At 39.3% G+C, this 24,911-nt stretch overlaps 1 protein-coding gene and 1 long non-coding RNA gene across 3 annotated transcripts; one reads left to right on the top strand and one right to left on the bottom strand.

Annotated features, from left to right (window-relative positions):
- Window positions 1–4,670: 4,670 nt before the first annotated feature.
- On the top strand, window positions 4,671–14,536 carry LOC136761803 (polymeric immunoglobulin receptor-like). 2 transcript variants are annotated; one of them, XM_066716196.1, is made up of 5 exons: window positions 4,671–5,002; window positions 8,505–8,813; window positions 10,869–10,965; window positions 11,313–11,413; window positions 11,679–14,536. In XM_066716196.1, the coding sequence occupies exons 1-5, from the start codon at window positions 4,681–4,683 to the stop codon at window positions 11,699–11,701; spliced, it is 852 nt and encodes a 283-aa protein (XP_066572293.1). In that variant the 5' UTR covers window positions 4,671–4,680; the 3' UTR covers window positions 11,702–14,536. The 2 variants fall into 2 exon arrangements, with proteins under 2 accessions (XP_066572293.1, XP_066572292.1); XM_066716195.1 differs by having other exon boundaries at window positions 10,827–10,965.
- LOC136762006 (uncharacterized) lies at window positions 11,327–11,873 on the bottom strand. The gene is made up of 3 exons (XR_010820424.1): window positions 11,786–11,873; window positions 11,520–11,672; window positions 11,327–11,399 (listed from the first exon to the last, which is right to left on the bottom strand). It is a non-coding gene; the product is annotated as an uncharacterized LOC136762006 (long non-coding RNA).
- Window positions 14,537–24,911: the final 10,375 nt, after the last annotated feature.

The raw sequence follows: 24,911 nt of genomic DNA, 5'->3' as shown, positions 1-24,911 counted from the left end.
TAAAAGGTAGTTGAAATGTCTAAGGCAAGTAAACAACCGTGTAGATAATTGTAGTTGATTGTTGGAAAACATAACATTCTTAATCTATGAAGAATAAATGTTTAAAATGGTGGATCTTCTAGCAGTAATTTTAGTCTCTCTGTGAGCTCCCAACACGTGTTGCTAAATCTCTGAGCTGACTGTTATTAATTTGGTGTCTCAGTAAAATGTGTGCCATGAGCATTTTCTCACTTAATTGATTAATTATTATGAGTTTCTTTCACTTGTTTATTCTAGATGTGTGCACTTATTATTTCATGGTCACAGATTGTCTTTTTATTATATGAAGTGTGTTCTTTCACTTCTCAGACACACTTTATAATTGTAACACTTATTACAGTTTACTTATACTGTAATTACACAGTAACAAGAGTGAATTGACCATGTAGTTTATGTATAGTTAAAGATGAAATACTAGTATCGATGATGTAATTACAGCACAAGCTTACATACACTTAACAACAAGTAATATGGCTTAGTTACATGTAGTCTGTGTTATTTACTTTACATGTTCATGTAAAATGGTGCCAACCTTTGTGATGTTACTAATGACCTTAAACTCATCCCTTGTTACAGTGTAACAACACGTGATGATCAGGACTTCCCTCTTACATGTAATTACATACAAATGCATTATCAGTCAAGTACATGTAACAACAAATAACAAGTGCACTATCAAGGACAGATTATCTTTGGAGTAGATTAAATAACAGCCTGACAAGACCAAAAGACAAATTAAATGCTCACACACATGTATATGTGTGAGAAAGTCTCGTATGGATGTATTTTTTCATATGTGTGTGCAAGAGATTTCACAGTATACACATGATTTCAGTATATCCAGAAGTTATTTCAGTATATCTGGAAGGTCCATGCCAATTTGTCCCATATGTGTTTGTGCACCAAGGTTTAAAATAATTCCCAAAGGTCACCTCATACAAGTCTTATCACACTTGCATCATCAGCCCAAATGGGTGCCCTGTGTTATATGTCACAGATGTCACAGATATTTTAATATGCTAGGGCACTGCATTGTAATTTAAATATGTCATTATATAGTTAAAAAAACTAACACAAATAGGCAACTTAAAGCTATTTTGGAAGAAAGTGGATCATTATTAAAACACTTTCTACATACTGACTGTTTGGTTAATTAAAGTAAATGTTTTGTTATTGTATGTGTAGCCTGGAGGACTGGTATTGAAGTCCTTCAGGTTAATTAATGTAATATAGGGTTAACCTCCGGGGGGAGCTCTCCTTATTGTACATAGTTGGAAAAAAACAGGAAAGGGAACTGACGAGTTCTGCTATTAATCTTTAGTTCCTTTTCCTGTGTCCCAAAGGCAAGACGTATTGTAAATAGTCTGATACAATTCATTAATAAACTTTACATTTACAAACCATCCAATAATGATTATGATCAATATTGATGTGTAATATTTCAACTGTTGTTATCCAATGTATTTTTTGTGTTCCATTGTGTTTGGTGTTGTATTAAAATATATATAGATACCCGATAGTGTCCATGGGAGAAAAACGAGACATGTGGCATTGTTTACTTTGTATATTTGGGTTATTTTGTTTATTAATGCAATCGAGGATGACACATTACATTTAAAAGATGTGTAAATGCACTTAATTGGTGAAAGAGAACCATGTTATGTTTGACATGTATTTCTGTTGTGATTTAATAAGATTGTGAACTGTGTACAAAATGAACAGAAATACTAAGAAAGTTCCTTTTCCTGTATCCCAAAGCTGGAGACACTGATCACAAAACAATAAAGCTTGTTGCTTTTCTTTTCTCCCACATCCTGGTGCCTGGGTTGTTTTATTATTAAATGGGATAAAACATATAAGTAATACACAACGCAAAGTAAATATATATATATATATATATATATATATATATATATATATATATATATATATATATATATACACAATCTATTTATTTAGTAAGGTACAGTAAGACAGCCTTACATATGCTAATTCATAGCAGAGGCGCAAGTTTCATTTTCGTTTCAGAAGTGTAAGTGTGTTGGGGGGTGCACAATCCAAAAATGATTGAGGGGTCAAATTGACACTCTCTCAATATTGGGGGAGGGGGGACAAGTCGTCTGTGGAATTTATTATTTGAGCTGGACATACATTATTATTATTTTTTTGGGGGGAGGGAGGTATACTCTTTCAACAGCCTATGCCTGTGATTCATAGTAAGTCACTGTCCTTGACCAAGACTAGGGTTTAGGTTCTGATGAGAGCATAAGAAAAGTGGGGAAAAAGATAGAGCAACACTACTACGTCAGTCAGCACATTCAGATTTTGTGGAGTGAAGTGTGTTCCTGGGGAAAAAACAACAACAACAAATATTGGTCCTGGATCAATAAATCGAACATCCAATCAGAAAACAATACAATTCTAATGCGCTGTGACATCATCAGCCCTTGCCGGTTCATTTCTGCCTGGACTGGAGGGATATTCAAATGTAAGCTGCCCATTTCAATTAGACCTGATGATGATCTGTGCAGGTAAGATGTATTTTTCCTGTCTTTCCATGTTTTGTCAGAATTTAGATTTTTTTCTGTAGAACATCCAGTTTCCACTTCTCTCTTTTAAATAATTCCTACTTTATTGTTATTTACCACATCATATTGTGGTGGACTGAGAAGTCCCTGAATGAAACATGGATGTCTTTATGGGTTCAAAGAAAGTAAAGCTAGTAATTAATGTGTAAAAGTATCATAGAAAAACAACAATGTGATATGTTTGTTTTGTTTAATGTTTGTAATGTAATATGAGTGGGCAACATGTTACTAATGCATTATTCTGGTGAAGGGGAACTGGGAAAAGGGGGGCAAACAGATCTCCAGCGAGTGCCTGTGCTTGTTTAATGTGTTGCGTCCTCCTTCTAAAGTAATTACAGATGGTATACAGATTGTAAACTGCAGAAAGGAATATGTGATCTCTTCATCAGATTGTGGTATTAGGAATCCAGATGTGTTTATTTACATTGCAATATGTTATATAAGGGTAATTGTTGTTTTTGTAATGTGTTCTTACCTATGACAGGTCGTTCTGTGGGAGCATGCGCTGAGTGCACGTTCTTTATTCGGAGGGGAAGTTAGAAGGATAATAAATTGGGACACCATTGTAATATCTAAATGAGTATCCCCCGCCTAGACATAATGTGTACAATATATTCTAAGGAGTTCATATGGTAGCCTGAATGTGGTTGTCTATTGGATTTTAATGTTCTATATTTAGTTATAAATCTCATGGGGTAATATTTATAATACAGTACTCTACCTAATGTATTACACTGAGTTACAAATAGTTTTATTGTAATTACTCTGATTTATAATGCTTTCGCATATATATCTTGTTTATGTGTGTTTGAGTACTTGCATGGATTGTCTATTGTTATTGTCAATATTAAAATTCCAAAACATAACATTTATTACATTCTTCACAACACGTTTTAGTGTTAAAAATTGTATATGGCAGCACATAAGGTGTATACAGTATATAAAAATAAATACATATAAATATATATAATTAAATATAAATAAATATAAATAATTTTCTCACATTACAAAACAGGTTGAATTGATGCCATATCTAAAGTTTAAATTCTGAACGTTACTCTGTGAGAAGAGTGTAAATCCAAACAAACAAGAAGGCTCTTGAGTTTCAGCTTCACTGCTGCAACCTACTGGTCTCTAATTTTGTGAGGTAAGAATGATTAAAAAAAAAATCTGTAACTTTTGTGAGGACTTATAATTCACTGTCTGTGTGTTCATACATGAAGGGAAATGTATAATGGTGGTTATATGTGTGCCCATAAGCAGTAGTCTGAACCATTTTCCTTGGCCAGTAACAGAAGAAGGTATTTCAAGGCATTTTTGAGCTGCTTCATTATACAACTGCTTCACTGTACATTATATTTTTCATACGGGAAACAATTGGTTCGGTCTCTAGCTTTCCTCACATGTTTAATCCCAAGCATGGAGATTTGCAGTATGTGGATCCAGGTATGCTTATTCTATGTCTTTACTGGTAATGCATTTGTATGTAATTACATGTAAGAGGGAAGTGCTGATCAACACGTGTCGTTACACTGTAACAAGGGATGAGTTTAAGGTCATCAGTCACATCACAAAAGTTGGCACCATTTTACATGAACATGTAAAGTAAATAACACAGACTACATGTAACTAAGCCATACTACTTGTTAAGTGTATGTAAGCTTGTGCTGTAATGACATGTTCGATACTAGTATTTCATCTTTAACTATACATAAACTACTCCCTACTTGTTATTTAAACTTGGTCTAGCTAATTCAGGAGGAGAACACCAAGAGATAGCATGAGCACACAGGGTGGTGTAAACTGGGTGCAGAAGAGAAAGGACTGGAGAGGGGGAGCATGGATACAGTAGAGGAGACAAGCAGACCTTCATTTTTCTATTACGGATTACAAATAATAATTATATAAACAATTAAGGTAAAAAATATCAAAATGTGCACAAAAACAAAAGTGTTACACATTATAACTAAATATGTATTCAGTGGTTCTATATAACACACATGATCAGGTTTTAATCCTTTTCCATCGTGCTGCTCTTGCAGGTGCTGATGCCATGTCAACACTGAGACAGACCAGTGTCCGTAGAAAAGGATCAGTCACCATCCCTTGTCACTACGAGAACAAATACAAAAGCTATGTGAAAACCTGGTGCTCTGGATATTCCTGGACAAGCTGTAAGCCTCTACAAAGGACTGACTCTCCAATCACAGACAGTGATAAAGTGTCCATCTCTGATGATCCAGCCCAGGGGGTCTTCACTGTGACCTTGAGGAGACTGGAGACGCGGGACTCAGGGTGGTACTGGTGTGCTGTGGAGACAGGGGGAAACAAGACACATGATGACAGAGCATCCCTGTACCTCATAGTTACTGAAGGTAAGACCTTAAAATAATCTTCCACTCACTTTGTTCAAAGTTTTAAAGATTCAAAGTTTTATTTGTCACATACACAATGGCAGTGAAATTTTCTAGGGGCCACCTAACTGAATATATAGTAATAATAATATTAAACTCAATATACAACAATAAATATACAAGGTTTACATACTGTAAATGTTAATTCTCACATTTTAGCAAATAATGTGTAAACTAATAGTAAACTTTAGGTTTCTGTACAGTTTGAAGAACACTGTAGTGTGTAAACTTTAAGTATCCACATGTCTAGACACCTGTAGTTACTGTGAACTGAAAGTTTACAATGATTTCCATATCAATCCTGACAAGATTAAGGGGGATGGCTAATCCAGTGATAAACCCTAAAGAGTTATTGTGTTCCATGTTACACTTTTATTAGAAACATAAGTCTTATTAGTTCTTAGAAAGTGTTGATTATGTAATTTCTGTGCTTTGAGACAACCTGTATGAGATTTTTGTTTAAATGCAAGTGTGAAAATTGTATTTATTGGTTTATATCTAGTATTGAAAATAATGGTCTCTTCAGTCTCCTCAGCTACACGGTCATTCTATCCTCTTTTCTCTGGCTTTTGGTGTCTGTTAAAATATATAGTGGGGTTAACAAATAAATTATGTCAGTCACCATTTACAATAGGTTATCAAAGTCAGGTAAAATTCAAATATCTCTCAGTCTGGTACTGTAATGTTTGTACATGTATTGTAAACAAAGATTTCATAATAAGTAATATGCATGTAATTATGATTTAAACATTTTATTGGTACACAAAAGGTACATACACAGATCAGCCATAACATTATGACCACCTGCCTAATATTGTGTAGGTCCTCCTTTTGCCGTCAAAACAGGCCAAGTCAACACCTTGAACTCGTGATTCATCAGACCAGGCCACCTTCTTCCATTGCTCCGTGGTCCAGTTCTGATGCTCTCGTGCCCATTGTAGGCGCTTTCGGCAGTGGACAGGGGTCAGCATGGGCACCCTGACTGGTCTGCGGCTACGCAGCCCCATACGCAACAAACTGCGATGCACTGTGTGTTCTGACACCTTTCTATCAGAACCAGCATTAATTTTTTCAGCAATTTGAGCTACAGTAGCTCGTCTGTTGGATCGGACCACACGGGCCAGCCTTCACTCCCCACGTGCATCAATGAGCCTTGGCCGCCCATGACCCTGTCGCCGGTTCACCGCTTTTCCTTCCTTGGACACTTTTGATAGGTACTGACCACTGCAGACCGGGAACAGCCCACAAGAGCTGCAGTTCTGGAGATGCTCTGACCCAGTCGTCTAGCCATCACAATTTGGCCCTCGTCAAAGTCGCTCAGATCCTTACGCTTGCCCATTTTTCCTGTTTCTAACACATCAACTGTGAAGACGAAATGTTCACTTGTTGCCTAATATATCCCACCCACTGACAGGTGCCATGATAATGAGATTATCAGTGTTTTTCACTTCACCTGTCAGTGGTCAGAATGTTATGGCTGATCGGTGTATGTAGTATAAACAAGTTTACAATGCATAAGGTTAATTTAAATATTATGCAAACATAATTTTACAAAGTATTTTAAACATATCTGCAAACTTTGTGTAAACCATAAGTATTTTGATTAGTTTACATACAGAATACAGCATGTAAAAAAAAATGCATTCTAGTTATATGTAAATCTATTGTAAATATAACGCTTTCTAATAGTTTACCATAGTTATGTTATAATCTGTTTCTGTCAACAATAAAAAATGACATGACCATGACAGTTTAAACTGCATTTGTAAATCATTAGTTTCATGCAGTGTATGTGCAGCCATTGCATTATATAGGATTAGACAAACTGTAGAATAATTATCTGCATAGTTGACCATGATTAGACAAACTCAGTTGCAGCACAACCAGATTTTATATCAAAAATGTGTGTTGAAGAAAAATGGATATGACCATAATTTTGGGGGGGATTTTATTATCTGACAAATTGATGTTGAAATAACTCTGAATCTGCAACTTGTGGGACAGATCTGGTGACATGTGGATTTTAAAAAACTGAGTAATGAAAAATGTATTGAACATATTTTGAAAAATATTTTTAGGAAATGTACCCCTTTGGATCATGTTGAAAATAAACTACAAATAATGAATGCAGGCATACTGGTACTTTATTTTCAGATATAATCGCAAACTGTAGAGCGACCTGGGGAACAAGAGGGACAGGAGCCCCCCCTGACCTCCGCCGGGTCACCGCCAGGCAGGCGGCTATCCAGGCCCGCCACGGTCAACCCAGGCCGAATCCCAGGCAGAAGGGCAGTGATCAACTACCCCCTACACTGTGGCCCTGAGACCCACCAGCATGTTCCAGCAGAGGCTCTTCAGATGCACCTGTCTAGCCCGCTGTGTGTGTTTGTGATATTGTGTTGTGGGTGTACATGTGCAATGCCTTGCTACCCCACTATTTGTACAATTCACAGCGCTACCACCTCACTCCTATCAGTGAGTGCTCCTGTGTTAAGTGAGAGCACAAGACCTGGCCTCTCTTTGCCCCACAGCACAGGTTACAGCACAGTAGAGTTCACTGTCTCCGCCTCTCCCAGCTGTGATAGGTCTCCTGCCTCCTCCTCTACATTACTGTTCTTGGTAGGATGTGGCCCCAAGGGGCCCCCATGGCCTTTTTATATGGGCATCTTACAAGTGGCCATGCTGTCTCTTCTATGGGTTAACCCAGAGTCTGGCCTCTCAGCCTTGCCACTTTTCAGTCGGTGAGAGCTCCATCCACAAGGTCGCAGTATTTCTGTAATAGTAATAATGAACTACGTTATTTTTGCTTTTTCCTCCACAGCTGGAGCATACACAGTAGCAGTGCCCCGGCACACACAGTGTGGTTAAACCTACAGGCCTACAAGGTGCTTGTATCCCAAACTTCGCTGTCTGGATACACAGTGACATGTTCGGCTGCATTGCGGTTGGTGTTGCAATACACCCGTGCCCCCAGTGGTGGAGACACACTTGCAGCAGCCAGTCCTGCTATGCACTCCACTTGTCACAGCGGCGTCCCAGTTGTTATGTGCCTCTCGGTAGCCACATCAACCAGCACATTTTTCTGGAAAAACGTGTGTGTGGCACATAGTGAAATGGAGAGATCCCACTTGTTCTCTCACCCCCACCGCTGTATTGCTTGCGACCACCACACCTTGCCCACCTGGAATGGGGAGGGCCTTGGCACCTCAACCCCAGCATGCATCAGCCCCAATATGCTAATGCCAGCCACAGCCTCCTGTGCTGCTTGGCTGGGAGACGGTGCTACAGTATGTATCTACTGTCTCCATGTAAGAAGTTAACAGAATCCATACTTTGAACAGTAAACTGAAGGTTTATCTTGTGAAATCAAGGGCAGGACAAGAATATAGAAATATATTTCAGTTTACCTATAAAATGATTTCATGATTGTATTGTAAAGCTGCTCTAATGTCTCTGTCTGCAGACGCTGCGGTGCCGTATGTGGTCAATCCCACAATAACAGGACAGATAGGAGGGGGGGTCAGTGTCCAGTGTCGATATGGACACCCATACCGGGGCAGCCAGAAACAGTGGTGCAGGAGTGGAGACTGGAGCTCCTGTCAGACAGCAGGAAGCCCTGGGACTGCAGGACACGGCTCTGTCCTGATCACTGACCACACAGCGGAGGGACTCTTCAGTGTGACTGTGAGCGGACTGCGGCCGGAGGACCAAGGCTGGTACTGGTGTGATATAGGGAACCAACAGCTTCCCGTTCACCTTCAAGTTACTGAAGGTAAGGATCAGCACTGCTTGAGCCGTCATCCCGTGTTTAAAACTGAAACCCAAAAATACCATAATGCCGTTAATGTATGTGTCTGTGTTAAGGACAGTCAGATGTAAACAGTTTTATGCATTATCCATCTCTATCGCTCTCTCACTTTGTCTAGTTATTCTTCTGTATTTTAGTATTAAAACTCTGTCTAACCTAATAATCCAATAATCTCTTTCAAGTCCACACACACATATGTGCAACGGGAGGAGTTGATTATTAAAACAGTGATATTCACTTTTGCTTTCTGAGTATATACGCTGTAAAAACAGACAAGAAGGAGTCCTCTCTTTCTGCTGGTGAAGAGGAGGGTCACTAGCAATTAGTGGTGCTGTTTGTGTTGTGCCTAATGCAGAGTTTACTATTATGCAGAGTTTTTCCATTAGTGCTGGTTTAGTTTGTTTTGTTTGTTTTTCTTCTTAGTTTTTTTTCTTTTACACTGAATTCATGGAGTCTTTTTGGTTCAAGAATGTTGTCTGGAGTTGATCTTTCTGGACTCCGAAGGCGAAGTAAAATACTTTTTTCCATCGGAATGTTGCTGACTCTGTTGCCTCAATTGGTAAACCTTTCATAGCCTCTCTCCACAATACCTGAGAGAACAGGATTGGACAGTTATTATATTCAGTGACGAGTCCACTCTCCATCACCTGGGACCTCACAGCAATATTTAGCATCAGCTCTATCAACGCCTCCTCTGTTACTGATGCTTAGGAGACATGCCTGCCCTGACAAAACTAAATAACCCCCAGCTGGGACAGACACAGACTGTAAACCCGTGTAGAAATGTAAATATCATTCAATAAATATATTACAGAGGAAGAGACCTGAAAAATATTTAGAAGCCAAGGTCATTATATCGCCCTACATGTTTCTTTACAGACCCGCCTGCTGTCCCTGTCCCCTATACTTTGTCCTTGGATCTGGCTCCTTATTTTTTCCCCTCTCTCACCTGTCTTTGCAAAAATAAAAAACACACCAATAAACAAATTAAAATGCCATTAGACATGAAATTACACAATTTAAGTTCACATTTATGTAAGTTCTGGTTGTATGCATTGTGGTGCAATCACAGTCAAGGTCCAAGGGAAAGGGAGCATAGGGGAAAGCAAGATAACAATATGAGTACTAGTAACGCAAGAAGTATGATAAAACGTTGTGCTATCTTACAGGAGAGTAAATGACTAAATTACAAGTGCTTGTAATTAGCAAGATGTGTTTTGTGTAGGATGTGTGTTTTGAGGAGGTCAAGGACTTCAGTGGGAAGGTCGTTCCACCACTTAGGGGCCAGGGATGAGAATCTCTACTTTGCTACTTTACAGATAATCTCGGGAGTAGGACAGATGGGGATTGCAGGCCAGTGGAGAACAGCAGCAGCCAGGGACAACTAGTGGAGAGGGCGAGCATGATTTTAGGTGTCCCAGACACTGGCCCAAGAGAAGCTAACCCAGTATTCCCTTGACCATTTTGGGTTACAAAAGAGGGCCTTTCAACAGAAATGGTTTGAATCCTTTCACTGGTTAGAATACTTAACTGAGTATTAAGAGAAATGCAGCATTCTGCTTCTCACAGCAGAAATAATAAAGATACACTGATCAGCTCAGGATACACTAACTGGAAGAGTTAGTGTCAGTGTTAGTGTAACTGGAAGAGAGCTCTAGACTCATTCTGTGCACAAGGCCACAATGGTGTCTTGGAAGAGTTACAGGACTAGAGTAGAGCATGGACATGTAGAGCAACTGCAAGCTGCAAGTGTGTGTGAAATTCAGGAGAGGCGGGAGTACCTCCGCCGCATCATTACAGTCACTACACTTTTAGGGAAACATATCAAACATAGCATGGCCACACTGAGACAGATATATAATATTATATTATATTATATTTCTAAAGGCATTGAAAAACATTGCACATAGATGTTTTTGTTTGATTGTTTGATTTCATGTGTGATTGTAAGCTGAATTGAGAATCACACTATTACAGCAACAGCAGCATCAGCATTTACATCACAGCAAACCTCTTCAGCTGTTCACACAGCTCCACCTACAGGCCAGTCCTCCAGTCTGCCTCCTGAAGATAAACACGGCGGAGATGAAGGAGCTGAGAAGCACAACGCCAGCAGGTACAAATATGTTATCTCTGCACGGGGGTTACGCCAAACACCATGGATAGCTATCGACCAATGTTTCTATCAGAGCCGCCTATAGGTGCCTGTGTGACTGTAGGAGACCTCGTTCTCCAGCTTGCTGGGATCGATCCTCTTGTTCCGCTCTTCTCTGACCGCGTGGCCGAGTGTTTTGGCCTCGCTTCAGGCTGGTTAGAGCTTTAAATGATTTTAACACCACAAATCACAAAGGTCCAAAGCAGGAATTGTTGAGTGAATACAGAACCAACCAGGACAGCCTAAAATCTTATTCAGTCTTAGCAGCTTAAAAAGAAGTCACGTCTACATCATTGACTCTCCTGCAGCCTAACTGAACTCACGCTGAACGTCCTGGGGAAGACGACCGTGTTCCTGCTCTTCTTGACCTGCTCCGTCATCGCCATCAGGAAGATCTGGAAGAACCGCAGTGAGTTACAACACATCTATTCGTTCTGCCTACAGTGTCATTGTGACTCACCTTATGAAAGGTGAAATAAATGTGCACTGCAGTGTAAATGTAGGTAAGAACACACCTTGATATTCAGGCAAACACACCCGAGTATATCTGAGACACATGTGCTTTGGCTGCTGGTTGCCTGTGCTCTTGATTGTGGCTTTCTGCACAGGAGGACCTGCACAGTGTTGCTTTGGTCTTCATCACAGGAACTGCTAATCAGTCCTGTTTCCTACAGCCGCCAAACAAGATGCCATTTGATGTCGACCCACAATGCCTGAAAGAACAGAAGAACAAGCCTTTTGTCTGGTCTTTTGATTGTCCAACATCGACAACATGACCCACCTGGCAGCACAAACCCACGGTCTCTGGAGCTTCATCTGCAGGAGTTGAGACCTGGATGAAGTTTAGAAATGGGCGACTCCAGCAGCGGTTCCAACACACAGGGACATTGAGCGTCATATTATAATGGAAACAATTTTATAACTTTTTTAGCCAATTATTCTATTAATCAGCACACCTGTCCCCAATTCCCTCAGGTCATCAACTCACTATATAAACCTCTTTGTTCGCCCAGGTCACTGCTAAGTCTTGTTCCCAGTCTGAGCTTATAACTGTATTACTTAGTCTCACCTGGCTTTTGACCCTTGATTGTCTCCTCATTTTCTATTCCTGGTTTTCCCTGCTCTGCCTGGCTTCCCTGATCCCACAACCTTACGCCTGTTTCACTGACCTTGATTATTACCTTGCCTCCTTTGTTCCAGTCGCCGGTTCCTGACCTCTTGCTCGGTCGACCATCATTTATCTGCCCACACTGGGGTCCTATACTTTAAACCAAGGATCTCCATTACAATATGCATCTATATTGACTCTTACCTTGAATGGGATCTAAAATAGCTTTTTTCTTTTAATTTATTTTGTACATCTCTGTTATAACACTGCTACCTAGTTCTGCTGCATCAAGGATCAAGTTCAATAATTAACTAGTAAGTTAAAATCAGCAAATGGGATTTGGCAATTGTAGCTTGGTCTAGATCAGGGGTGGCTAACCCTGGTCCTGGAGAGCCGCAGGGTCTACAGGCTTTTGTTCCATCCAGATTGTTAACTGCTTAACTGAACCAATTGTGTGTCTTAATTAGGCAAAATGTCCCTGTGTATGAGGTATCCAATGATTAGTAATTAAGAGAGACATGGAAATCCTGCAGGATTGTGGCTCTCCAGGACCAGAGTAAGCCACCCCTGGTCTAGATAGACTTATTTAATCCTGCAAAGTGTGTAATAATAATCAGTCAGGATCTTTGTTGACTGACAGACTTCAGATGACACATTGCTGTTTGAGGAAGGGGAGAAGGCTATGATAAATTGGTTACCATTTAAATTGTGTTTGAACTCATTTTTTTATTTTCAATTTGCACTTAATCGAGAAGTATTTATTTTCATTATTTAAACATTTGTATTTAACTAACATTGTTTGTTTGTACTTTGTACCTTCCTGATTTAAAGGTAATTTCAATATTATTTTAATGCCATTGTTCAGTGGGAGTATTATATAGTTTATACTTCTAAACTATTACGCTTTTATTAACTTTTTGTTACCTTGTCAGTTCTTCAGATCAGTGTTTGCATTGTTACAGTTCCATACAGTGCCATCTATTGGCCAAATATCATAATGCAATTGTGCTTGTCCAATTGTGTTCCAGACTTGTGTTAATAAGATGTTGCTGCTAACAGGTCTCTCTTCAGTCTTCACATGTATATATTGTACATTGCATGTTTGTTCGTACATATGTGTGCTCATACAAATGTTTATAAGATAGTAGCCTGCTCATTTGATGTTTTGCAAAGTGGGCTACAGTGAGGGGGGCCCCCAAATAAAATCCTGCTTAGGTCCCAAAAAGGCTCAAAACTGCCCTGGTCTCACATACACACTCACATGCACCGACACACACCCCCACAATGTCAATGAGAGTGTCCAATGGTGAGTTACTACTATCCTGTAAATAAATTACAATCACTAATCCTGACATTTCCATCTGAATAGAAGTCTCTGTTCTTGTTAAAGATACTATATATATTGTGAGACAGAGTGTGTCTGACCCTTTAAGAAATGACCACCAAATGAATAAGCTACATATTCCAGAAGGTTCAGCCATCCTGAATCAGTGGGCGGGGCTCAGCGATGTATAAGGAGGCATAGCAGGGTGGTGTTGCTGAGGGAAACACCTTGTGACTGCTCTGCCCTGAAGACAGAGTGTTTGTGTTTACTGCTCTATCAAATATAACATTGTGAGCAACAAGACAACTCATCGTGGCTTTTGCTACTAAAGTGTTTATTTGGTTGTGAAGCATAGTAAACAAGTGCTTATTGTATTTACTTTGTTAGTTTTGCAAGTATAGCAAAGGCTTCTGTGAGTAAACAGTAGTTTGCTTTTCTTTCACTGTGCTGCCAACCCTTTGGCCCATCTAAGCAACTGGGTTTGTTCTTCTCTGAAACTCAAGAGCAAAGCAAGGACTGTTTTGTTTGTGAAGTGAATTTACAGCTCACTGAGAGAAAGGACAGAGGCCCTCAAACCAAGTCTGTTGAAGACAGAACTGTTTATTAAAAAGTCTTCTGTAACAAACTGCTGTTTTCTCCTTTGTGGGGACACCACCTACCGTGTCTGCTGTCCAACCACCAGTGTTCCTGGTGAGCCCCACCAGAGGGAGCCACTGTCCTTCACTTGCCTGTGTTCCTGGTGAGCCCCACCAGAGGGAGCCACTGTCCTTCACTTGCCTGTGTTCCTGGTGAGCTCCACCAGAGGGAGCCACTGTACTTCCTGCACCTGAATTCCTGTTGAGCTAGTAACCCACTTGGTTCATGTTCAATCAACAGAAAGGGAAACATCTGAAATATTTTAAATAAAAAATAAAATCACCAGTGCAAGGTACTCAAGTCTGTACAGTTCTTGTGGTGAAACTATGCCTCTATTGGCCAAAAGTAGAGGGGTGCTTTAAAATATAGACAGATTTTATATAGCAAATGCAAATTCCCTAAGCCAAATAGACTTAAAGAAGACTTCCATTGAGATTGCAGAGGGGCAGACAGGATCATGGCTTGATCTGCCCCAGAGGCACATAGAGGGCTTGGTCTGAGGCCAGTCCTGACCCTGTTGAGGGTAGACCACTCCTTCCTGGGAAGGTTGAAAACAGGGGGCTGTTGGGTGGGGTTGTAAAGAGATGCTTATTTACCAAGTGCATGTGCAGTTTAAAGTCAAGCAGCTTTCTCTATCTGTTCTGTAGATCCATCTGTTCAGATGAATACTGTTTATTTTAGAATTACACACATAGATATAATTTTCTTAATTGTTTCAAAACAATTACTTGCATTAAACCAGCAGATATTATTTGATCAAAAATGGCATTTGTATCAACACAAAAAGAACAAAAACAAGAAGCAGAACAAAGAGCACATGAAACAGAACAAATAATTTAATAATACATTATTTCTTGTTAAAAACCAATAACCAAATGCATATTAAGTTGTAACCAGGTTGGAGGTGAGAAAAAAGTATAATAAAAAACAATAAACAAGAATCCAGTGACATCATCATTTACAAAATGCCATGTTCATGATTTATTCCGATTCCCCCGGCTGAGCGGATTGTCCCTCTGTGACGGAGGTGTGAGATACAGGGACATCACTGAGTCCTGCAACAGGGACCATATTCTCATTTGTGTTTCATATCTTAGTCATTTCTGAATGTTGTCCTTTTTAAAATGATGAGATTTTGTGATTATCTATAAAAATGTTGATTTAAATAGATTATATTTGAGTTTTTTTAAGACGGTTGTATAAGTGTTGTGTGTTGGTGTCAGGAGCACCTGCTCAGAGCTCGTGGTCTGTGGTTTAGGTTTGTACCCGACCGCACAGACTATCAGGAACATGCAAATCTGAATAGGAAATCAGCCTCCACACATTAGCCTGTTTAAAAATAATCAGGATACAAATATAGGATTCTTTCCCTGTAATGATGCTGGTAGTGCGCTACTCAGAAATGCAGTTTTAATTGTCTGCATTTACATAATAATCCGAGGAAGATTTACAGCGGCATAACGGGGGGGGGGGAAATGAAAAGTTTGATTTATCGGTTTACATCTGTAACAGTTTTCTATACATACACATTCAATTCATACCTGTTGTCATTGCTCCACGGAGGTGCTCCACTCGATCTTGAAATTGAATGGAGAGGGAGAGCGGCAGAGGCGGAATTAGAGTTTTATACATGGGGTGGCCAGGGGGCGGCCAAGACAACTTCAGGGGATCCATAGACCATGACAGAATATTTGTGTGTAACCCTAACCTGGCATCTAAGGAGTATGTATGAACCCTAATAATTGCTGATTAGAGGTAGAAGTTATAATTCACTTAACCTGGAGTTCTTCAATGTGGCAGAGTGTGGTCCAAAAGGGTCACTTCACTAGAACTCTTTAACATACTATGAACAGTCAGTGTCTCTACCTCGGAACTGCAACTCAATTTCTTTCTCTCTCTCACACACACACATCAATAACAGCCTAAGTTACTAGTTAGATCATCGCTAGCCCTAATCTGCAGGAAGTAACTTAGCTAGCTATAATTTCTTACACCCTTACAATAGCAAGCAGGTTATATGCAAATTGTGGTAATCTTTTGAGTAACAGCTTGATAATAATAATTGTTCATTTTGAGTTCAAGTTCGAAAATCTAATTTCAAATTGCTAAATGTTAACTTGCTGAACACTGACAGCTGTAGCCTACTAGTTACACCACATTAGCTAAACATTCGTATACTGTAACGTACAACACTGAACTGTATGTGTGTGTATTACCAGCACAGATGTGAACATAATGTTAGGCTAAATTGGGAACCAATTTCTCTTATCTGATTAACTGTCTGTTAATGGAGCCAAAGGTCTAACGTTAACTTACACAGCGACTCAACTTTCGTAAAAGACAAATGCACCCGGGGACACAAATGGAAATTGGGTTTCAAGGCATTCAAAACGGAAAACAGGAGACACTTCTTTACACACAATCTGAACAAACTCCCCAGCGATGTGGTAGAAGCTGAAATTTTGGGAACATTTAAAGTCAGACTGGATAGGATCCTTGGATCACTCAGTTATTAATGGACACTAAACGAGCACGACGGGGCGAATGGCCTCCTCTTGTTTGTAAACGTTCTTATGTTTTTATGTCTGCACAAAATGGAGATCTTCACACTTTGTGTCACTTGTTCTTCCTTGACCCTGACATCTCTGGGCACTGACCAGATGAGATCCTCATGATGTGCGAGTGTGAGCCGAGAGCGCAGATTGCTCTTGTTCAGGCTCATGATGGACAATGTCTGCTCACAGAAACATGCAGTCCCGACATTCAAAGCATCTCTGAGGACAACATCTTCAAGTCCACGCTGGACAGCAATGGCATGTAATCAAAGCTGTGACTCTCGGACGCGGGTCTGTTTCTGTGATGGAGAAGGTTGTCGTCTATTGCAGTAGTGCGCTTAGCGGACACAATAGGAACTACAGGCCCCACCTCAGTACTGTGTTTTTAGAAAATAAATGTAAAATGTTTTTGCTTTTCTCAAAATCACCACAGGCCATATGTTTGACTTCCCTGCCCTAGACTGGAACTGCTAGATCAGGCAAATTTCTTTCACAATAATCAAATTATCCCCCAATTAAAGTATAGCCTGATTTGAACTACAAGAAATCATAATCTATGTCATTATGTAATTTGGCGGAGTAAAGGTGCTTTACATCTTCATACTGTCAGGGCTGTAACTGTGGGAGACTGGAGTACGTAGGATCCAGTAGTGATGTCAGGTAAGCCAAGAGGATGGAGCCAAAGAACGGTTGGGGTCACGAAAGGTAAGTCAATGGATCGGGCAAACAATGACAATTAGGGATGATCCGAAGGCGAGAAACTAAAGGAAGGCAAAAGGTCGATACACAGGAAAACACCAGGAGATAATGCTCAGAATTGCTGCGATAAGGCAAGACTTCACGTTTAGTGCAGAGAACAAAGGAGAATATAAAAGGGGTGTAATGAGCATGGGAACTGGAAACAGGTGGAGATGATTAACGAGGACAGCTGGGATGATAATTGAAAAATGGAGTGATCAGAGTCCTAGAATAGAGTCTGGGAAAAGTGTAGCTTGGATGACCTCTAGCGGTGACAGCGGGAACAGTCAGAGCGTAGGCGTTACACATACAAGAGAGAAATTGGATTTGCCTCTTCCAATCAACTGAACTTTTTGCACCTATGGGAGAAAAGACGATGACCCAGATCCTCTGCTCCACCTTACGAGATGTTGCAAGATATTATTTGTTAGAATGTATTTTTCTATGGGAAATTCTATACCATCTGGTTCAGTAGAGGAAATAGACTTCCTTCCTTTTATCTAAGTTCCCTGGTAACCTTATCTGTATGTCCAGAAGACCAAAAGGGACCCGTCCTCTTATTGCCTCCTAGCCAAATTCAAAAAGGACTTCTAAATTACATTAGCATAAGGCACCCAAGTCATGGTGGTGGCAAAATGTGATTGGTTGGAAGGAAACCTTATAAAAAGGAAAACAAAGAGAAGTTTAGTATCTTAACTTCTTCATTCTGCAACGAGACACAAGACAGAGCTGGAGAGGAGAGACAGAGAGAGACACACCGCTTCCTGCCTGACCAGACTGGCCTATAAGCTGTACTGTGAGGAGAAAGAAGAAAATGGGTGTTATCGGTTTCTTACTGTAATCCAGCAGAAGCTTAATATTACTTATTTTCAGTAATATAATTGAATGATATTAGTTTAGGTGCTGTAAACAGTACAGCATGTGAGAGCAGGAACTGGGAACCTTCACCTATTATATGCTGGCGATGTAGTGGAAAACATTCCCCAGGTCAGTGTCCGATGTACCTTCACAAAAATCTAGTGCCTCCTTTAGGAATAAAGGAAAGAACAATAGATGTGAGAAATTGTACTTACAGTTTTTCTCATAATGAACACAGTTGTGTTTTCCCTCTTCAGCCTGGACTAGGGACCTTAGCCAGTTGGGTGCCAGCTAACGCTAGTACACCCATAAGCCCAGTGGTGGCTTTTTCTTCTATGATCACTTCAGTTCCTCCTACTGAGCCATCCTGTCCCTTGTCTCAGAGTCTTGCTCAATATCCAGAAGATGTGTTTAGACAAGTGGTAGACCAATCTGACCTGCTGGGGTCTGATATGGACAAATTATATGCTCTTTTGAGTGAAAATAGCAAAGTCTGTACAGATCACCTTGGACACACGTCATTTGGTGAGCATAAAATACATACTGCCTCTGATGTTGCACACAAACAAAAGCCTTATCGTCTGTCTGTGGCTTACCAGGAAATATTGCAAAGTCATGCTGCTGATATGCTACTGCATTTTCACTTTCGGAATAAATTCTCCAATAGAAAGCTACAGAAACCTACAATAATAATAATAATAATAACTAATAATGCTATTTCTTCAATAAGCTAGTGAAGACTCTGTATAGGAAATTTGAAGAAAGTGTTTTGTGATAATTATATAATGTTTTATATTAATACTAGCATTAGAAGTAGTTTGTATACAGACTGAGCAGATTAGCTTTAGCAGGCTAAGCAAAAGGTCAACAAGGTTAATTTGTTAGAAACTCCTGTCAGTAATAAAAGATCACACAGTGCCGAAATAGCCTACAGCTGTTTGTTTAAAATCTGTTTGTGACTTAATCGTTTCTCTAGATAGGCAGGAACTGTTTCTGTTAACGAGCGATTGACACTATGTAAATGACGACCGTGGGATCGCATCTTCCTAGTGCACATCAAAGACAGACATCTGCTTTTTGGATCCATCACCTCTTCACGGGAAGACAGATCATATACAGACTCGGACCTGTATCTTCTGACTGGATGAACGACCATAAGATTTCATGTCATTTTCCTATAAAGCTGCACTCATGTTTGTAAACATTAAGTCTCACTGGAGGAATCATTCCTGACGTGGCGCTTCCGAGCGGCTCGATTAAAGTTCTATTTGCTTTATCTCCGCGACTCTCCACTTATTTCCGAGACGGGTTCAACAGCTAGCAATAAGGGTAATTATTTAGATATTTATTTGTTGTTTCCTCATTAAAGCTAATTCTGTGAAATTCGGGTGCATTATAGTTAGATGTTAGCTGTTTTCTGCAGCTTGTCTTGTCAGTCAGTATCTGTGTGAGACTCCAGTGCATCTCAATTAACAACTGAAAATCTTGACATTGTCAAATGAGCCTTGTTGCCCTATTTTCTGCGTAGCGACTTTAGTTATTGATCGATAAAGCGTTTTATTTACAAGCAGAATGTATGAACTACACATGAGCAATAGATCAACATTTAAATAATGTATGCTTTTTGTTAAATTATAGTTTTAAGCAACAGATACAACAAATATACACTCACCTAAAGGATTATTAGGAACACCATACTAATACTGTGTTTGACCCCCTTTTGCCTTCAGAACTGCCTTAATTCTACGTGGCATTGATTCAACAAGGTGCTGAAAGCATTCTTTACAAATGTTGGCCCATATTGATAGGATAGCATCTTGCAGTTGATGGAGATTTGTGGGATGCACATCCAGGGCACGAAGCTCCCGTTCCACCACATCCCAAAGATGCTCTATTGGGTTGAGATCTGGTGACTGTGGGGGCCAGTTTAGTACAGTGAACTCATTGTCATGTTCAAGAAACCAATTTGAAATGATTCGACCTTTGTGACATGGTGCATTATCCTGCTGGAAGTAGCCATCAGAGGATGGGTACATGGTGGTCATAAAGGGATGGACATGGTCAGAAACAATGCTCAGGTAGGCCGTGGCATTTAACGATGCCCAATTGGCACTAAGGGGCCTAAAGTGTGCCAAGAAAACATCCCCCACACCATTACACCACCACCACCACCACCAGCATGCACAGTGGTAACAAGGCATGATGGATCCATGTTCTCATTCTTTTTACGCCAAATTCTGACTCGACCATCTGAATGTCTCAACAGAAATCGAGACTCATCAGACCAGGCAACATTTTTCCAGTCTTCAACTGTCCAATTTTGGTGAGCTTGTGCAAATTGTAGCCTCTTTTTCCTATTTGTAGTGGAGATGAGTGGTACCCGGTGGGGTCTTCTGCTGTTGTAGCCCATCCGCCTCAAGGTTGTACGTGTTGTGGCTTCACAAATGCTTTGCTGCATACCTCGGTTGTAACGAGTGGTTATTTCAGTCAAAGTTGCTCTTCTATCAGCTTGAATCAGTCGGCCCATTCTCCTCTGACCTCTAGCATCAACAAGGCATTTTCGCCCACAGGACTGCTGCATACTGGATGTTTTTCCCTTTTCACACCATTCTTTGTAAACCCTAGAAATGGTTGTGCGTGAAAATCCCAGTAACTGTGCAGATTGTGAAATACTCAGACCGGCCCGTCTGGCACCAACAACCATGCCACGCTCAAAATTGCTTAAATCACCTTTCTTTCCCATTCAGACATTCAGTTTGGAGTTCAGGAGATTGTCTTGACCAGGACCACACCCCTAAATGCATTGAAGCAACTGCCATGTGATTGGTTGGTTAGATAATTGCATTAATGAGAAATTGAACAGATGTTCCTAATAATCCTTTAGGTGAGTGTATATTTGCTTATATTATCTGAACATATCTGAACAAATATAAGCTCTGTGGTTTCCAAGAGAAGCTAATTAATGGCCCTGTTTGTCAAATAAAATAATTTTAAAAATGCAACTAAATTTGAGTAAAATAAAAAAAACTAAATGAAGAAATCATGACAATTAATAATAATTTAAAAAAAAAATTCTTAATGATGGTTTCTTAAAAATTGAAATATAATCTGTCAGTGTGAAACCTTCATATATGTTTAGGATTAGGTATAATAATAATTCAGTATAATAATGATTCAATATGTGAATCAGTGAAAGATTCTAAACAAATGAATTTGCTTTTATTGATGCAATTGTTATGAAATATTTCAGATATATTTACATTATCTGTATTTCGTGTGCTTTTTGAAAAGTATGCAGGACTACCTATGCCACAATTTTTAATAAATGCACAGAGAAAAAATTAATAAATACATTTTGTAAAAAATACTGAATAAATAAATATTGAAAAAATATATATATACATGTATGCATCTATTTGTTATTTTTTTCAACATTTATTTATGTATTCATGTATTTTTTACAACATTTATTGATTATTTTATTTATTTAAACATTTATTTTTTTATTTCCTGTTGCCGCTTTGCTATTTACATTTCTCTGTGTGCTTTTACATTTCAAAGTGTGTTCTTTATTTCTTTTTCATTTTCACTGTGACAAACCCCCTCTGTAAAGCACAGCTAACTCATCCCCACAACAATTCACCCCCATCCTACATTCTCCACATGAACATTTGTAACCATGAGTGCATAAACTTTTTGAAGAGCTATATAATATATATATATATATGATTAGACAAACTAATTTAATTAGTAACATTAACACATTTAATTCCAGGGAAAAAAAAACAGAATTATGAATGATGAAACATGATTTCTATGAAAAAATATATTTTCGGATGTATAGATCTGACCATTTTACTAGTCAAATTACAGCTTATAAAACAGATCGAGTGAAAATTGCGTTACAGATGAAGTTACAATGCTCCAAGTGGGATCCCATCTTTTCAGTAAGCACTTTTCATCACAAACATTTAATCACCGGCGACAGTTCTTCACCAACTTGCATATTCATCAGCAATTCCAAATTACATAGACTTTTAGACTGGCAGTTGTAGTCAGTTTTTGAAACTACAAATTCAATACAGTACATAAATATGGAGGGCAATTTTTTGTCAAAATAAATAAATACATATATTTTGATTAATTTCCCTTTTTATTCATCTATGTATTTATTTATTTAGTGTTTATTTAATTAATTAATATTTAGTATTTAACAAATACTGAAACCACCCCACACAGCTCCCCTTCAGTTGAATGAAGAATATTGATGTGTAATTAAAACATATGCCCCAAAGTGCTTTTTATTCACACAATAGAATACAATTAATAAATAGGTCAGATACAAGGAGCGGACAATAACATTAAAAACAGTTTAACACTAGAACCGCCAGAATCAACAGATCTTATCATCCTTAGACTTATTTGAAGGCACCAAGCCTAGTAGCTATAATATAGAGATGTAAGAACATAAGAACATAAGAAAGTTTACAAACGAGATGAGGCCATTCGACCCATCGTGCTCGTTTGGTGTCCATTAATATCTAAGTGATCCAAGGATCCTATCCAGTCTATTTTTGAATGTTCCCAAACTTTCAGCTTCTACCACATCACTGGGTAGTTTATTCCAGATTGTGACGCCTCTCTGTGTGAAGAAGTGTCTCCTGTTTTCTGTCTTGACTCCTCTAATCGACACCCTCTGTTTCCTAGACATCAACCAGTTCATAATCCATCTACTTAAATTACCTTGAATGCATACAGCTTCCAATTTGAGGATCAGTCTTTGGTGTGGAACCTTATCAAAAGCTTTTTGGAAATCTAAGTATATCATATCATATGCTTTCAAGTGATCTACAGCTGCAGTTGCATGTTCAAAAAATTCTAATAAATTAGTAAAACATGATCTGCCTCGTCTAAACCCATGTTGACTATCTCCAAGAATATGGTTTTCATTAAGATGCTCCTCTATTTTCTGTCTAATAATTTTGCTGTCTTCCAGTCAGTTGGCACATCCCCTGTTCTAAGTGTCATTTGGAATAATTGAGTTAGCGGCCTATAAATAATTTCCCTCATTTCTTTAAGTACTGTTGGAAATATCCCATCTGGCCCAGGTGATTTGATGGTTTTTAATTCTGCTAGTCCCTTTAGTACCTCCTCCTCATTTATCCTGATCTCTCTCAGGATTTGCCTGGACTGATAATCAACCTGTTGCATGTTATCCATTTTTTATTTTGTGAAAACCTCTGTGAAATACTCATTTAGAACATTTGCCACATCTTGTTCATTTTCCAAGATACCTCCATTTTTGCCCTTTATCTGTTTCACTTCCTCTTTTATTGACCGCTTGCTGTTGTAATATTGAAAAAAGCTTGTTGCATTAGTTTTAGCTCCAAGAGCTTTGTTTCTTTCTATTTCCCTCTTTGCTTTCCTGATCCCTTTCTTAAGATCTCTTTGTAGCTCAACATATTCTATGTATTTTGTTTCGTCACCATCCCTTTTGTATGCGCTATACAACATTTTCTTTCTCTTTATATTTTTTTGCATACCTCTATTAAACCATTTTGGCCAGTGTTTTTTGGTCCTCAATTTGCTAAGTTTTGGTACAAATTGCTCCTGAGCCTCAAGTAGTATATTCTTAAAATATACCCATCGATTTTCAACTGACTCTGTATCCAGTGTGCTCCAGTCTACCTCTTCTAAGTGCCGTCTCATACCTTCAAGGTTTGCTTTTCTAAAATTGTAGACCATTGTTTTAGACTTGGACCTTGTTTTTTGAAAGAATGCCTCAAAGCTAACCATATTGTGATCACAATTTGCCATTGGTTCTCTAACTACTGTCCCCCTGACTCTATCCTGGTCATTTGAAAAGATCAAGTCAATGCATGCTCTCTCCCTGGTTGGTTCCCTGACAAATTGAGTTAGAAAGCAATCATTTACCATCTCAACCATTTCTATTTCTGCTTCTGTAGTCCCCACTGGGCTTTCCCAGTCTAAGTTTGGGAAATTGAAATCCCCCATCATAACAGCCACATCCTTGCTACATGCAGTCCTGATTACACTGTACAATGCAGCATCTTTCTGAATATCTGAGTTTGGTGGCCTGTAACCCACTCCTACCACTAATCCTCCAGATCTCTTGTCCAAACGTTTTACCCACAAAGATTCTGTTCCGTTACTGGGATCTAATACAAGTTCTTCTGCCTCAATGTCATTTTTCACATATAATGCTACCCCACCCCCTCTTTGATTTTGCCTGTCTCTCCTAAACTGTGTGTATCCTTCCAACTTGTATTCATCCCCATCATTTTCTGTAAGCCATGTTTCTGTCACTCCTACAACATCATAGTCACAAGCCAGCACTGTGGCTTCCAAGTCTAACATCATGTTCCTTATACTCCTGGCATTGAGGTACAAACATTTCAGGACTTTCCTACTAGCAGTTTCCCTTGGTTTTCTTTCCTTAGAGGAACATCTCCCATTGTCAGAGCTACCTGCCCCCCTGGTTCCTAGTTTAAATGATTCTCAATTTCACTGCACATACGCTCTCCCAATGCCTTAGCCCCCCTTCTGTTTAGATGTAGACTGTCCGGTTTGTACAGGTCCCATCTATCCCAAAAGAAAGACCAATGCTCCATAAACCTAAACCCCTCTTCCCTACACCAAGCTTTCAACCACGTGTTAAACTTTCTAA

The sequence above is a fragment of the Amia ocellicauda genome, chromosome 2 (genome assembly GCF_036373705.1).
Source record: "Amia ocellicauda isolate fAmiCal2 chromosome 2, fAmiCal2.hap1, whole genome shotgun sequence".
NCBI lineage: Eukaryota > Metazoa > Chordata > Actinopteri > Amiiformes > Amiidae > Amia > Amia ocellicauda.
This window is presented reverse-complemented; position numbering and strand designations above follow the sequence as displayed.